The 12,850-nt window shown below is 48.8% G+C and overlaps 1 protein-coding gene across 1 annotated transcript; it reads left to right on the top strand.

Moving 5' to 3' along the window:
- Window positions 1-7,399: 7,399 nt before the first annotated feature.
- LOC144140898 (uncharacterized) lies at window positions 7,400-10,496 on the top strand. The gene is made up of 2 exons (XM_077672390.1): window positions 7,400-8,018; window positions 9,762-10,496. Exons 1-2 carry the CDS (start codon window positions 7,400-7,402, stop codon window positions 10,382-10,384), a joined length of 1,242 nt encoding a protein of 413 aa, XP_077528516.1. The 3' UTR covers window positions 10,385-10,496.
- The last annotated feature ends 2,354 nt before the right edge of the window (window positions 10,497-12,850 follow it).

The following is a 12,850-nucleotide window of genomic DNA, read 5'->3' as shown; positions in this document are numbered from 1 at the left end:
AGCAAAAAAAAAATAAAGAAGCCAAACCGCGCCTCGCACACATGTTGGAACGTCCGTAGGGACTCCTTCACATTCGTCTTTTTGTTGTTGTTGTTGCTGTTGTTGTCGCTGTTGTTGTTGTTGTTGTTGATGATTTTGTTGTTGCTTATTGATTCGGTGCAAAATGAAAGAGAAAAGGAAGGCTGCAGATATTGTTGTACACAGCCATGGGGTGTCTGCATACAACGCAGTGCGGGAAAAGGAAATATGACAAGAAAAGAAAATAGATTGGAGGAGCGCAGGGGAAATATAAATGTGAAGGACAATTGTAAAATCGCCGAAGCAGCAGCCAGTGCCTGCACGCAGAAATATAACCACACGCGGGCGCACAGGACACCACAGCCGGACACCGGAAAGCACCCAGGTCAGAACACACTAGGTCCGGGCACAGCACTGCACTCCAGGGCCAAGAACATAGTACGGCACTTTTAAACCACTGAATTAGCCTTTTTCCACGAGGAACGTGCAGAGGTGGCGGTAGGCCTCCCGGTGCATGAAGTCGGGGGCCTTCGGAACGGGAAGGCTTCCGTGCTTGTGCTGGGGAGCCCTAGATGTTAGAAAGCAGCCCAAAATACGCGTTCCTCAGGGCAGTGTGATGGGGCAGATGCACAGCAAGTGCTCCAACGTCTCCGGTTCAGGGTAATCGGCACAAGCGGGCCACACATCGCGCCCCTGCAGTATAGCTGGACCACCGACTCCAGCACATCAGCCGCAGCTAGAAGAAAACCGGGCTCCGCCTCTCTGCTAATTCTGGCGGGCAGTGTCCGCGTGCTCTGGCCGCTGAAGGCCTGCAGTCAGGCTGCATGGCCTCTCACTGGTGGATCAAGATGGTGCACACGGCATGGAATGCCGTCGGATCCTGGAACATAGTGGTTACTGCCTGGTGGGCGCCCTTCCAGGCCGTCAGCTGCCTCGTCGCCTGCAAGGCCGGAGACGACCGAAAGTCAAGCTAGCCGGACATCGACGGTTTGGGAAGCCACAGTGTGCAACTGGGTGGGAGGGGCCACTCTCCTCTCCGTCACTGCTACTGCTGGATGCTTGGGCGGACGCCTGCAGCCGCAACAGGGCTGTGGTCTCCATTTCGTCAAGACCACGACGCCTGGATCATCGTAGCCACCCTTGAGAAGGAGGTCGGCAGCCAGGTGCTGACCTGCCAGCTCCGAGCAGGTGGACGAAGCGGAGAAAGGTTGGCGGTAGATCCGGCTAACGTCGGGTTCTGGCCCAGCGCACGCGGCTGAAGCCTCGTCTGTGGTGGCGAAGACCACGCCGTTCACGCAGATCTCCTCCTGCAGTAGGGCATTACTTCCTGTTCTTGGCCTAGGGTGGTGTGCTCCACTTGCTGTGCAACTATGGGAGAATAGCGGTGATGAGAAGCACCTCTCTCGCTGCTGAGAGCGGCGGCTCCATCCGTGGTCGCTGAGGCAGCTCCGCGTGCCCTTAATTCAAAGATGAACATAAGCATGCCCTTATCAGACTCTGGCTGGCTGTGGAATTGCTGCAGCAGGGCGGACTCGTCTGAAGCGCTTCCTATTCACATCCGGTTTTTTGAAGCAATGTGCTTCCCGAAAAGAAGCGGCGTAGTGAAGCTGAGATTCAAGGTGAGACTCGAAAGGATTCGCGAAGTTAGGCCTCGTCATGTGCCGCAACAATTATGGAGTTGCCGATGCTTACTTCGCGAAGCGCTTCACGCAAGACAAGTTCTTAGTGTCGTGCAGTGTCGTGATAGACAGTTGCTCAAGTTGAGCGTCATTAGGGATGGGACTCTCCCGCCTCGCAATAATCTCTTTACTCTTCTTGTACATAACGTTGCGAGTTTTCATACAGGATGCCTTCACCTATAGTAGGCGACCGGCGTCATGGTTTCAGCAAGATTTTTTAACAGCCTCGCAGAAACGGCTTCCCAGAACCGCCGATGGAAGGCGCAGTGGTCACGCAGGGGCGGGTTCCTGTCCCTCTCACTAGGGGAGGGATAGGAAGGGAGCCTCCCGCCACTGACGTTTAGCTGCCGATTCCTTTGAGCGAGCCGTAGAATTTGCGCGACGACGGCGTTGCCGTTCGCGGGCGAGCGCCCGTTAACGTTTGATCCGACACAGGAGAACCTCAACTCCTCTGTTTCAGCAGATTTCACACTGCGTAAAACTGGGTTTAGTGTTTGTTTTTTGTTACATTTATGAACCTTTGTTTTGTTAGGAACTATTCATTATCTCGAGTTTCTGTGCGGGCCTAGTTTCCCAAGAACTCTGCTTTGTGAACTTCAAGCTTCACCGCAACATTGCACTGCTTGAGCAACCGTTAGAGGCAAACTGCGAGCATTCTCGAGTTCCCGCGAACTCGGGGCAGCATCTCGCTTGTAGCTCCGTAGCACTGCGTGCACACTAGAACAGCAAGTTGACAATGTTTGTGCAAATAAACGTAGAATGTTTGAAATGAGAACGTTTAAGATATGAGAACGTCGGTGCCCGGGGTCACATCTATCGCGCCCGACTTGCTCAATCTTCCCACAGGGGCAGACTTGCTACCGCACCGTGCTACTTTTCAGAGGGTCCATCGATCGCCTCGTCAAAACTTCTTTTGCGGCAAGAAAACACGTATACCAAGAAAGCCACGCAAATCATCTCACGGTCTCGGTCATTAGGTGGGCAATAAGCCATGTCGAAAGCAGGCACGTGTACTGCCTGGCGGAAAACAAAATAAATGCAACACTTTTACAGAAAAGGGTTGGCTTGTCCTGTTGCTAGAACGGGTGGTTGCGTGACATGCAGGGAAGTTGCGGTGCAGTGATTTTTCTTCCTATACGCCTCGAGCTTCGCGATCGCTGCGCCGCCTGCCGCTGCATCTCCGCGGCGCTGACGGGATTTGCGCTGCCTGGCTGATAGGGGCTCGTGCAGTGTTTTGGTTCTGTTTCGCTTCTTCTCGCCTTTCCACGCCCTAAAAAACTTGTTATGGTGGCGTCTATAGGCAAAGAGTACGTTTAGGTCTCTTAAAAAGCAGCTGTATCTCCGTATACAATACGCGATCGCCTGCAAGAGCTACCCGGGGACGCGGTGCTGCGCGCTTCTTCGCCGCTCTTCCGGGCGTCGGCGACGGTAGCAACATATCACCCCTGTCACCTCCAAACATCAGGCACAAATGAATTCTTCTGTCGCCTCGTTTAGACCTGATACCGGCACAATGAGAGGTTGGCTTCATTTTGCAGCTTGGACAATGAATGCGGCTTCGTTTCGAATATATACGTCGCCGAAAAATATGTTTCGGGGATGTGATTACCCAATCCCGGACAATAACTTATGTCTTTTATAAGAATATAAACCATGCGAAAATGTTAAGTATATTACAAGCCTGTGCGTCGTTAAATATGTGCCCATGCGCCATATAGCAAGAACCAAGGCAAGTTAATGAAACCATGGAAAAATAAAGGATGTGCAAGTGCAGAATTAAGAAACATAATAGCTCTAACGGAAATAAAAAAAAAACGAACAAACAGTGCAGCTTCTGACATGCTAAAGACGTTCGTCGAAACTTAAGCCAGGTATATGGTTCCCTACGCCAACTATACGCGAAATGCACTGCTATTTCGCGAGACATCGGTGGATGGGGGGGGGGGGGGGGGGGCGGGTTGGGGGGGAGGGGAGGGGGGGAGGGGGACGCTGTGCACAAATGCGGAGCGGAATTAAGCAATGAACGTTTTAGTAATCACACACACACACACACACACAAATCTCGCGTTCACTTTCATTTGTTTTTCTACTGCAACGAACAGCTGATCGTACGGCCGACGCATTTTTGGAAGTATATAGGGTAGGCTGTTCAACAAGGTATGAAAGGTGTCGTTGGAAGAGTGTGGTTTGTGATAAGGCCCTCTGATTTCAGTGTCTGCTTTATTCTGCAGGCTCCCTCTGACATATGACGATATTTCGAAGAAGCATTAGTCGCGGACGCGGAATATACTATAAGCCCGTTTCTGCGCTGCTCGACGAGGATATATGTAGCAGATGAATGTTTGCGGGCGCTCACCTCACGACAAGACGACTCTGTCGTGTGCTGATCCCCGAGTATAATTATGCATTGTCCATCGTACGTTTGTTGAATATCCCCAAAATTAACACAGACTGGCTTGTAAATGGTGGTGATCAATATCTGAGGTATGCTCCGCTGATTGTGTAAGCGCACAAAACCGATTTAAATCGTAGTGTACAGCCGTAGCATGAACATCTGAGGAACCGGTGGTTACGGAGACCCTGCTAGTAAATTCAGGTCAGTAATGTAACTACAATCGGCTCCATCATACGCTGGTTCCGCGACGCTGACCTGTGACACACAACTGGCGCTTATACAGACCGAGTATACCACACTAAAATCGCGTCAGAAATATTTACACTCTCGTAAACACACCCCATTTGTGAACAGAGTGACTGCTCAACATAAACATGGATTTCAAACGCCCGCAAACGGTAAATCTCAGTCGTGAACGTGCCGCAAAAGCAGCGGCGGCCCTGGGGAGCGGGACGCGGACTCCCGTGCCTGCTTTCGAAACGGGCCGCTAGGGGGATTTCAGTGGCGCCCCTACAGGCCGCGCTCGAGGCGTATACAGGTAGCAACTTCTGGAGACAAGCCACGAGAGGCGACATGATGACGTAGCGGGGCATGGCAGGTGGAGGCGGGAATCGCTAGGAGTTGGAAATGAAGATCCTAGAAGCATGAGGTGCGATTTGAGCCAATTTGGGGGAGTGATGGGGTCTTGTATACAAAAGCTGCCAAAGTCGAATCACACCGACGTAGGCGTGGTCGAAGAAGACTTTGAAGTAATACGAAAGCGCTGAATAATACGAAGATCTAAAGACGTGGGAAAAACGACTGTTCATCATTGTTATTTTGTTTTTATTATTATTTTGCTATTTACAGCAAATGGTAATAATTAATTGTTTGAGTAAGAAATGACCTTTACTTCAACCCCTGCTCGCATATTTTTCTTCTCATTGGGGTTTGACCTTTACAGCTTAGGGACGTCACGGCTGGCGATGACATTCGCATAGTTCCTGGAGGTAGGTCGTCCCTCAACGTTACGACGGCTCGTAAGGGAAAAACGCATCACTTCCCATCTACTCTTCTGGCGGCGAGCACAGGACAGTGGTTGTTTTTTTTTTCAATAAAACCGTCTCTAGTGGACAAAAGACACAAGGAAGCTTCAAAGCGGAAGTCACAAACAAAGCTCAGTATCTTTTGTGGTTTCAGTCTTTGCTTAACCGGCCTTCATACAGTGTTTATATCAATGCTGACTCGTCCATTCAATGAATAAAATATTCACCGCAGGTTGGGCTGCTCAAGTCATAACATTTCCTCTCCTTTATGGTATTCTTTGCCTCCAAGCCACGCTGCGTGAAGAAGGTCGAAGACGGGGGCGTATTGTTCACTTGTCTGGAACAATCGATATCGTGTAAGAGCTAGTCGGAGCGGACATTTTTCACTGTCTGGGTCATTACCACGTGACCGGTGAGGTTGCCCAATCAGAGTGACGATGCCCTGTGTATTGGTACAAACTGGGCAGAACCCATTGCTCGCTCAAGTGTCCCTGGCACCGCGGGCTGTACCATTTCGAGTGGTTCAGGAGTAGCCCCGGCTTCAAAGTCAACGCCGTACGATAGGTAAGCAAGTTTTTACGTAGTCTTTTCGTTATTTATTCTTCACCAAGAATACCCTTGAAGTTCATCTTCATGCTTTGGTTGTCTGCGAGCTTTCCGCAGTCATGGCTATATGATTGTTCGCGGAGCGCTGCTTTTCGCGCAGGCTTGCTAGAAGAAAGAACTAGAACCTCAAAGTATCAAATCGAACTCATTAAGTCTAATAAACCAACCTGACTCCGCCTTAGGATAAGCCAACAAAAAAGTCGATTGGAAAGTTGCATTTAGAACATCAGGGACAAGATACCTTTCTTCAAGCTTTGGTCGCATGTGTACATGGTTGTGCATGCGTACGTACGTGTATCCCATGAGAACATATTGGGGCAAATATCAGCACAGTCAGATATGTCCCGCAGCAAATTCTATATTTCTTTCTCCCTACTACTAGCTCTTGTTACGCTTCCTTGGAGAAGGCCTACCTTCCGGAAAAGTCACAGCAGGTCAGTCCTTACCACTTGGTGCTGTCTTCAAGCTGCGATAACGCCGTGCAATTGCGTTTATGGGAATATTGTTATATTTAAAGCTAAAAAGTAATGTTAATAGATACAAGTATTTCATCTGTAATTGTTAGTAAATATTAATAAACAGAGCATAGATCTCGCACTTGCTTAGTGATAACATTGATATATAAGTGTAGGTGTAGTCTTTGTCAAAATTTCCTAGGTCAAGCCGAAAGTGCGCACACCGTCAAAACTTCTCCATAAAAGCTTACTGCCTGAGCGAGGCTGAAAAGTTTTTTCCCGGAAAGCTAGGGAAAACACCTTCCTTTCTTACTGTAATAAAATATTTTTGTCACATTTAAAGCGAAAGCTTAATGTTTGAATTCTTTGTTGTCGAGTAGGCTTAGGATTGGCCTAGAAAATTTTGACAAAGGGAAGCCTTAAAATATTTCTGCCACATTTAAAGCGAAAGCTTAATCTTTGAATTCTTTGTTGTCGAGTAGGCTTAGGATTGGCCTAGAAAATTTTGACAAAGGGAAGCCTTAAAATATTTCTGCCACAACATCCATCTGCTAATAACATAACATCATTGAAACACACTGCCGACTTTTTTCGTATATTTCTTACATAATTGTCGGTCTCTCTCAACCTGAGAGTTCCGGAAATCGCCGGAAAGCAGTTGTGTCGAATGGCTGCCGATGATAATTGAAAGAGGACGTCGGGCCTTCGAGGAGTTCTCGGTGGTTTGTTGGCCGAAATAAACACTCGAAAATGTAATTTATACTTGAAGGCACTCACTGTAGATGTCCCGTTAAATTGGAATTATTCAGACCTCTCATGGGCAAATCTGGACTACTTAATACACGTCATCATTCCCACATTGCCCTTACTTACGACCGCAGCTTTAAGCATACATGCGGCAAAACTCCATTAATGGGCAGGCCGATGTCCCCCCGTTACATTGCATTCCACTTCACTTCCGTGCAAGTGAGTAAACATTATTTAGCAAAGTGGTACCTAAGATATGTAACTTACAATAGCACGCATTTTTTGTCGGAATATCCACGCAGGTTCCGCCAGTGCCAACTGCAGTGTCCAGCTCCAGATGTTCCGTCGCTGTCATTGCAATAAGTAGACACAACCGCCACAGCCTTCCTACTTTCGAACTTCAAACCCAGCCTATTTTAGCCCCCGAATTATCACATTGGTAACAGGCGGTACCCTAGCCGAGCCACCGCGACCATGACCACCGACCTCTTCAAGCGCACCGCAGCCAACGGCATGAACCCTCCGGCCAGGCTCCGCAACACCAGTTCGGACCCTTTCCGAATAGCGTCTATCTGTCTGACCGTGTTCGGCATCCACATCGACGACACGAGCACCTACGTGGTTCCCATTCCACTGCGCGTGCTCAAGGTTTCTCTCTCGGCGTTGACCATCATCATGGCCAACCTGTTCCTGCTGGAGCACCTGGTCAGCTTCCTGTACGGCCTGTCGGGCTGGATGTACTCCAAGTGGCTCATGGCCGCCATCACGGGAGCCGTCACCGCGGTGACCATCATCACCAGGGCCTCGAAGGTCAGGCAGGTGGCGGCCTTCTACCGCACAAACTTTATTCCCTGGAGGACCCGCGCGAAAACGGTTGCCCGCGTCAAGTCCACGTTGACCATCGCCGTGATCTGGGCCTTCGTTCTGGCCAATGGCCTCGACTTCGCTGTCAACAGGATCGAAGAGGACGAGAAGATCTACGCGTACTTCTCGGGATCGTCGATGACCAACGGAACGTTCACGCCCGATCCTGACGCGGTCAAACTTGGCTTCCTGCGCCTCGACGCTTTCCTTCGCTGGTTCTTTATGCTCGGTGAGTTGGATCGTAACGTCTCCTCCATCTTCGTTAGTTGCGTTTTCGGAACCTCGGTTGAAATATACAATAATTGAAACCTATTGCTGTGTGTATGCAGCAGAAAAAGGACAACAAAGGGGTAACTGGAATGCGGGTAAGAAAAGACTAAGCACACCTAAAAGCACTTCCACGTGTACGGAGCACACTGTGCCTAAGCGCAAATCCATAAAATAAATACGCTGTAAACGCTGTGGTGTCTAACCTTGGCATATTAGTTGCGGTAGTCAGCTTGCCGCTCGGTCTTCAGAACCGGAGATTGTCGAAAAGTCTGTCTGGGCAACAAGTTAGCATTCTGTAAGCTGACTGTAATCAATTACAGTCAATTCCGGTCCTCTATGCATGCGCAAAAATATTTACTTTTGTTCTATTTTCTTTGAAAGCCTGCAGTGAACGTGCTTAAAAATGCTGATTATGTAAAGTGGTGAATACTTTATCAACTTGATATACACGAACAACCGTTGAACGTCGCGCAAGGTGACTCCGGAGAACACCCGCAAAGGGCGGCTCAGAAAACGCTTTCAGAAAGGTCAGTTGTACGCTCATCGACAAATGTGAAGAAATGGAAAGTAATGTTGAAGGACCAAGCTGTGAAGCGACACTTTATTCAATGAAATAGCACCAAAGGTGGAACTTTTATACAAACTGTCTGTGCTGAACCTAACCAGAAAAAATTAAGGCCTGGCGTAAGTTCTGGTCCGGTTGCATCGAAAAAATGAACAGGTTTGAAGTTTGAAGTTTGAAGTTTATTCATCATCATTTGATGGCGTATCTTTGCTACCATTTTTCGGGCCGAACACCACCGTCGACTCCGCCATTTTTCGTAGCGGGACGTACAAGGTTATCGCCTTATAAAATATACATGTGCACGCTTCCTGCTCTTGTTCTGGTTTGGCGACTGCATGCTGGTATTTGAAAACTGAGCGTAGACCGGCCTTCAAAACTGCTACTGAATGAAATAAAACAGTGCCCTTAACCCCAATGCCACTCGAGGCAGTGGAACATCCGGCTGCGAGAATGACCACCTAAGCCGATTTCGCGGATGTAGAAAAGCGCTCGCTCGGTGATGCCTCCCGTGTTTTCCTGTTTGTAACCCTCTCGCGCAAAGGTTTATGCGCAACAGAGGCCGGAAACAACGCGGCCATGCGACAACCCGGCGTTTGACCTAATGACGTGCTGTAAGGTCTGAAGCCGTCAACCAGTGCCCGCTGCTCGACGAGCCATGAAAATGGCGGTGCTTGGCACGTCCTCAGAATCACCTTGAAAATTACCTAGCGTCAAGCCCAAACGTACTATATTAGGCCTAATCTCAAGCTTTTTGTCTAACGCCGGCATCCCTACCCACTTGAAAAAGTACTGATTATACACTTTGTAATAAAGCTGTGGGAACCGGTTGACGTTGTAAGGCCTCAGAGGAAAACGTCAGGCCTATGCTCTGGCACGTACCCGATAGTTGCTGTAGCCACGGCCGCTATGTTACCAAAAGATAAAAATAAAAATAAACAGCTGCAGAGAAGTCCATACCCAAAGTGGTGTACTCGAAAGTTATTTACAAGCGGAAATTAATGCTGCTTTCGCATGATATTTCGTGGCTGGCACAACAAAACCACTTGCAATTTAATGTGTGACTCACTGAACTGCATGTATTAATGCCTAAACTGTTGGCTTTACTACAATATTGTTCCCGCTCCTCATTCGCCACAGGCCCCACCTGTTTCGGCATCTTCCTCTTCACCTTCATGGCCGAACTGGCGGCCGGAAACATGGACCACCTGAAGCACTACATCCTCACGCTCAAGCACTCGGACCACGACGACCCCGCCGAAACAGTGCGCCAGGTGCGGGACCTGTTCTTCCACCAGGCCAGCTCGGCGCACGACCTCGACTCGGCGTTCAGCGGCCTCGTCTTGCTGTGGTACGTGATGTGCATCGCCTTCACCCTGGCCAACATCCGGGGCTCCTACCTGGGCGCCTTCCCGCCGCAGCCGTTCGGGGGCCGCGCCGTGTTCGCCCTGCTGCTGGAGATCTTCCCGCTGTACTGCGTCTTCTTCGGCCTCACCATGGCCGCCTCCGACTTCCACGACGGCACGATGGAGGTGCTCACCCACATCGAGGCCTTCACGGCCATCCTGGGCAAGCGCTACCAGCTGCAGCCGGCCACCTTCTTCCTGGCCAACATGTGCATCAGCTCCGTGGGCCTGAACCCTCCGCGACTCACCGTGGGCCGCCTCTTTCCCCTGCGGCGCCTCCTGCTGCCGCTGCTGCTGCTGCTCTTCACGGCCATGGCACTGGCCACCCTCCGAATGGCGCGAGGCAGGGAGGCTTAGGGCTGTGGGGCCAGCTCCTGTGCCACGTCTACGCATGCGCGTCCGAGAGGGATGGAGAGATAGGTGGTCGGGCCATTCGTGTTAACATTAATCTGCAGGAATTGAGAGTAGAAAGGGTGACAGTATCATATTAAGCGGCCGGTCATTATACAAAAAAAAAAGAGGCAGAAATTTGGGAGCTTCAAATATAACTTGGCGGTGCTCCATGTCCTTAGCTTGAAGCAACTGTTGTCAAATGATGCTAGTGGCCGGCTCGCATTGCCTCCGGGGTGGCTGGAGGCCGCGTTTTGAACAATGTATGGTTATAGGCCGACAGAGAGAGCAGACCATTCGAGCAATTATAGAAGCCGCGGAAATTTACAGATTAGGTTACAATTGTTTCAGCGTTCCTTCTGTATCACTGTCAACAAAATAAGTGCACTATCTATCGGCGCGTGGCTAATAGTTGTAAATGGTTTAGTGTTCCAAGTGACAATGTATAATTGTTTAAGGCTACCTTTTAATTGTTTAAGGCTACCTTTTAAGGCTCCCTGAAATCTTCCTTGTGTTACAGTGACCAACATGCTAGTGTATATAAGCGGTGTTGTTTCAAAATAAAAATTCAGTTGATAGTAGTGCTTCGTCTCGTCTACGTTTTTGTTTTCTTCTTCTGTCTCCGTGTTAGTTTGAGCTTCCCGCCAATGCCATATAAAAATCTGATACCAAGCTAGGAAGGCCCTAAGGGATTATTAGTAAATGCCTCATATGGCCCCGCGTGTCCCTTTTAAAGTAGGCTGCTCTTATAGACACATACGTTTTGCTAGGATGGCGTTTGTTTTTATGAACCTAGGGGCTGTATAAGAAGTCTGGTATCAATGTATGATTGTTCGAGAGCCTTTTATGAAGTACTTAACACGCCATGTATCGCGGAGTCACTTATACACACATATTTTCTTCTGGAAAGACATTTTTTTGAAGCTATGGGACTGAATACGAAGTCTGATATCAATGTGTGATCATTCATGTGTGTTTTATAAATACTCCCTCAAGCCTCCATGTACAGCTATAAAGGGCTATGCACCAAGCCCCTTACCTTACGCAAATGCATCACTGTGAAATCGTTTAGGGGCGAAGCTCCTTAAGTCATGGGTCTGTCCATCCCTTGTGTCTCGTGGTACGTGACCGCCGCATGCTTTCGGAGATGTCGTAAAGTGGGCCGCGTTGCACGCGCAAGAACCGGCTGCAACCGGCAGCGCAAACTCGGCACCGGGAGCGCGAGCTTGTCTGTGTTCGCCAACGGAGGCGCGAGCGCACGTGCACTGCGAGGGGGAGATCACGCAAGAGATCACGCCACGAACGCAGGCAGTCGTTCTCGGAGATCGAACGAGACGCAAGGACCTTTGCTCGTTTCATCTCGTCTTGTTCGGGCACAAGTTCGCCCTAAATAAAAGTTCTTTCTTTACCGTTGTGTCCCATCCTACGTGACAAATTGTGGTGTGGTGCGGGGTAGTCCTCGATGGCGCGGGGTCTTTCACCAGGTCTGGGCCTGGGAGCATTGACTCCGAAAATAAAAGTTGATTTGTACAATGTACGCACACAGTCTTACGTCTTTCTTAATGATGTAATGGTTCGAACTTTCACGGGAGAGTTACGGTTACCGATGATCTCCCCCTCTCGAGCTTCGCCCCACTTATCATCATTCATTCCGTGGATATGGCGTGATTTTTTTCTTTCCCAGTTGCATTATAAGAGGCCTTATAGTAAAAGACTTTTTATCGACAGCATTTTCAAATGCAGCTAACATTTGACACATCAAGTTTTGCAGCCAGACTGACGGGTTTCCTCATTGAGTTTACACATAGATGTTATGCATCTAGTAATACGCAAGCTAGCGAAGCCATGTACATAGTTCTATAGCTATAAGAAACAAAAAAAAAAGACAGAGCCACACCGATCGGTGAGTCTTCAGTAGATTCCTTGGAAAGTATACAATCAATAAAATGTGTCATCTGTAATTTTTACTCTATCTCGTGTACGAATCCCTAGGCCTGTGCTACATATTTTTACTTTGAGGCGTCTCATAAACAACGTCAAGTTACAAAAGCAACGATGTATAAATTGGGTGATTAGTTGAGTTAAATCTTGTTGGGATACTCGCCATAACTGCTAGCATCCAACAAAGGTTTATTTTGGGTCCCCCGTATAGACAAAAATAAGTGGCATTTTAGCTTGTAGTTTAGGGGCTTCGTTAACTTCTAATTTCGCTCCGCATTTAAAAATGTAAAATGGGCCAGGTGGAATACTGCATTTACAATCCACACAAATAAACGTGTATAAAAACAGTACCCTCGGGTTTCATGTTTGTTTTCTTTTGGTGCGGCACCCAAAATCCAGGAAAGAATTTGACGCTGACTAGTATAGTGACGCGACACAGGTAATAAGAGAGAGAGAGAGAGAGAGAGAAAGGACTTTATTTGATGTCCTGGA

Source organism: Haemaphysalis longicornis, unplaced genomic scaffold (assembly GCF_048455015.1).
Source record: "Haemaphysalis longicornis isolate Haplotype H1 unplaced genomic scaffold, Haemaphysalis longicornis Haplotype H1 scaffold_548, whole genome shotgun sequence".
Classification (NCBI taxonomy): Eukaryota; Metazoa; Arthropoda; class Arachnida; order Ixodida; family Ixodidae; genus Haemaphysalis; species Haemaphysalis longicornis.
Note: the sequence above shows the minus strand (reverse complement) of the source record. Positions and strands in the feature narration are given on the sequence as shown.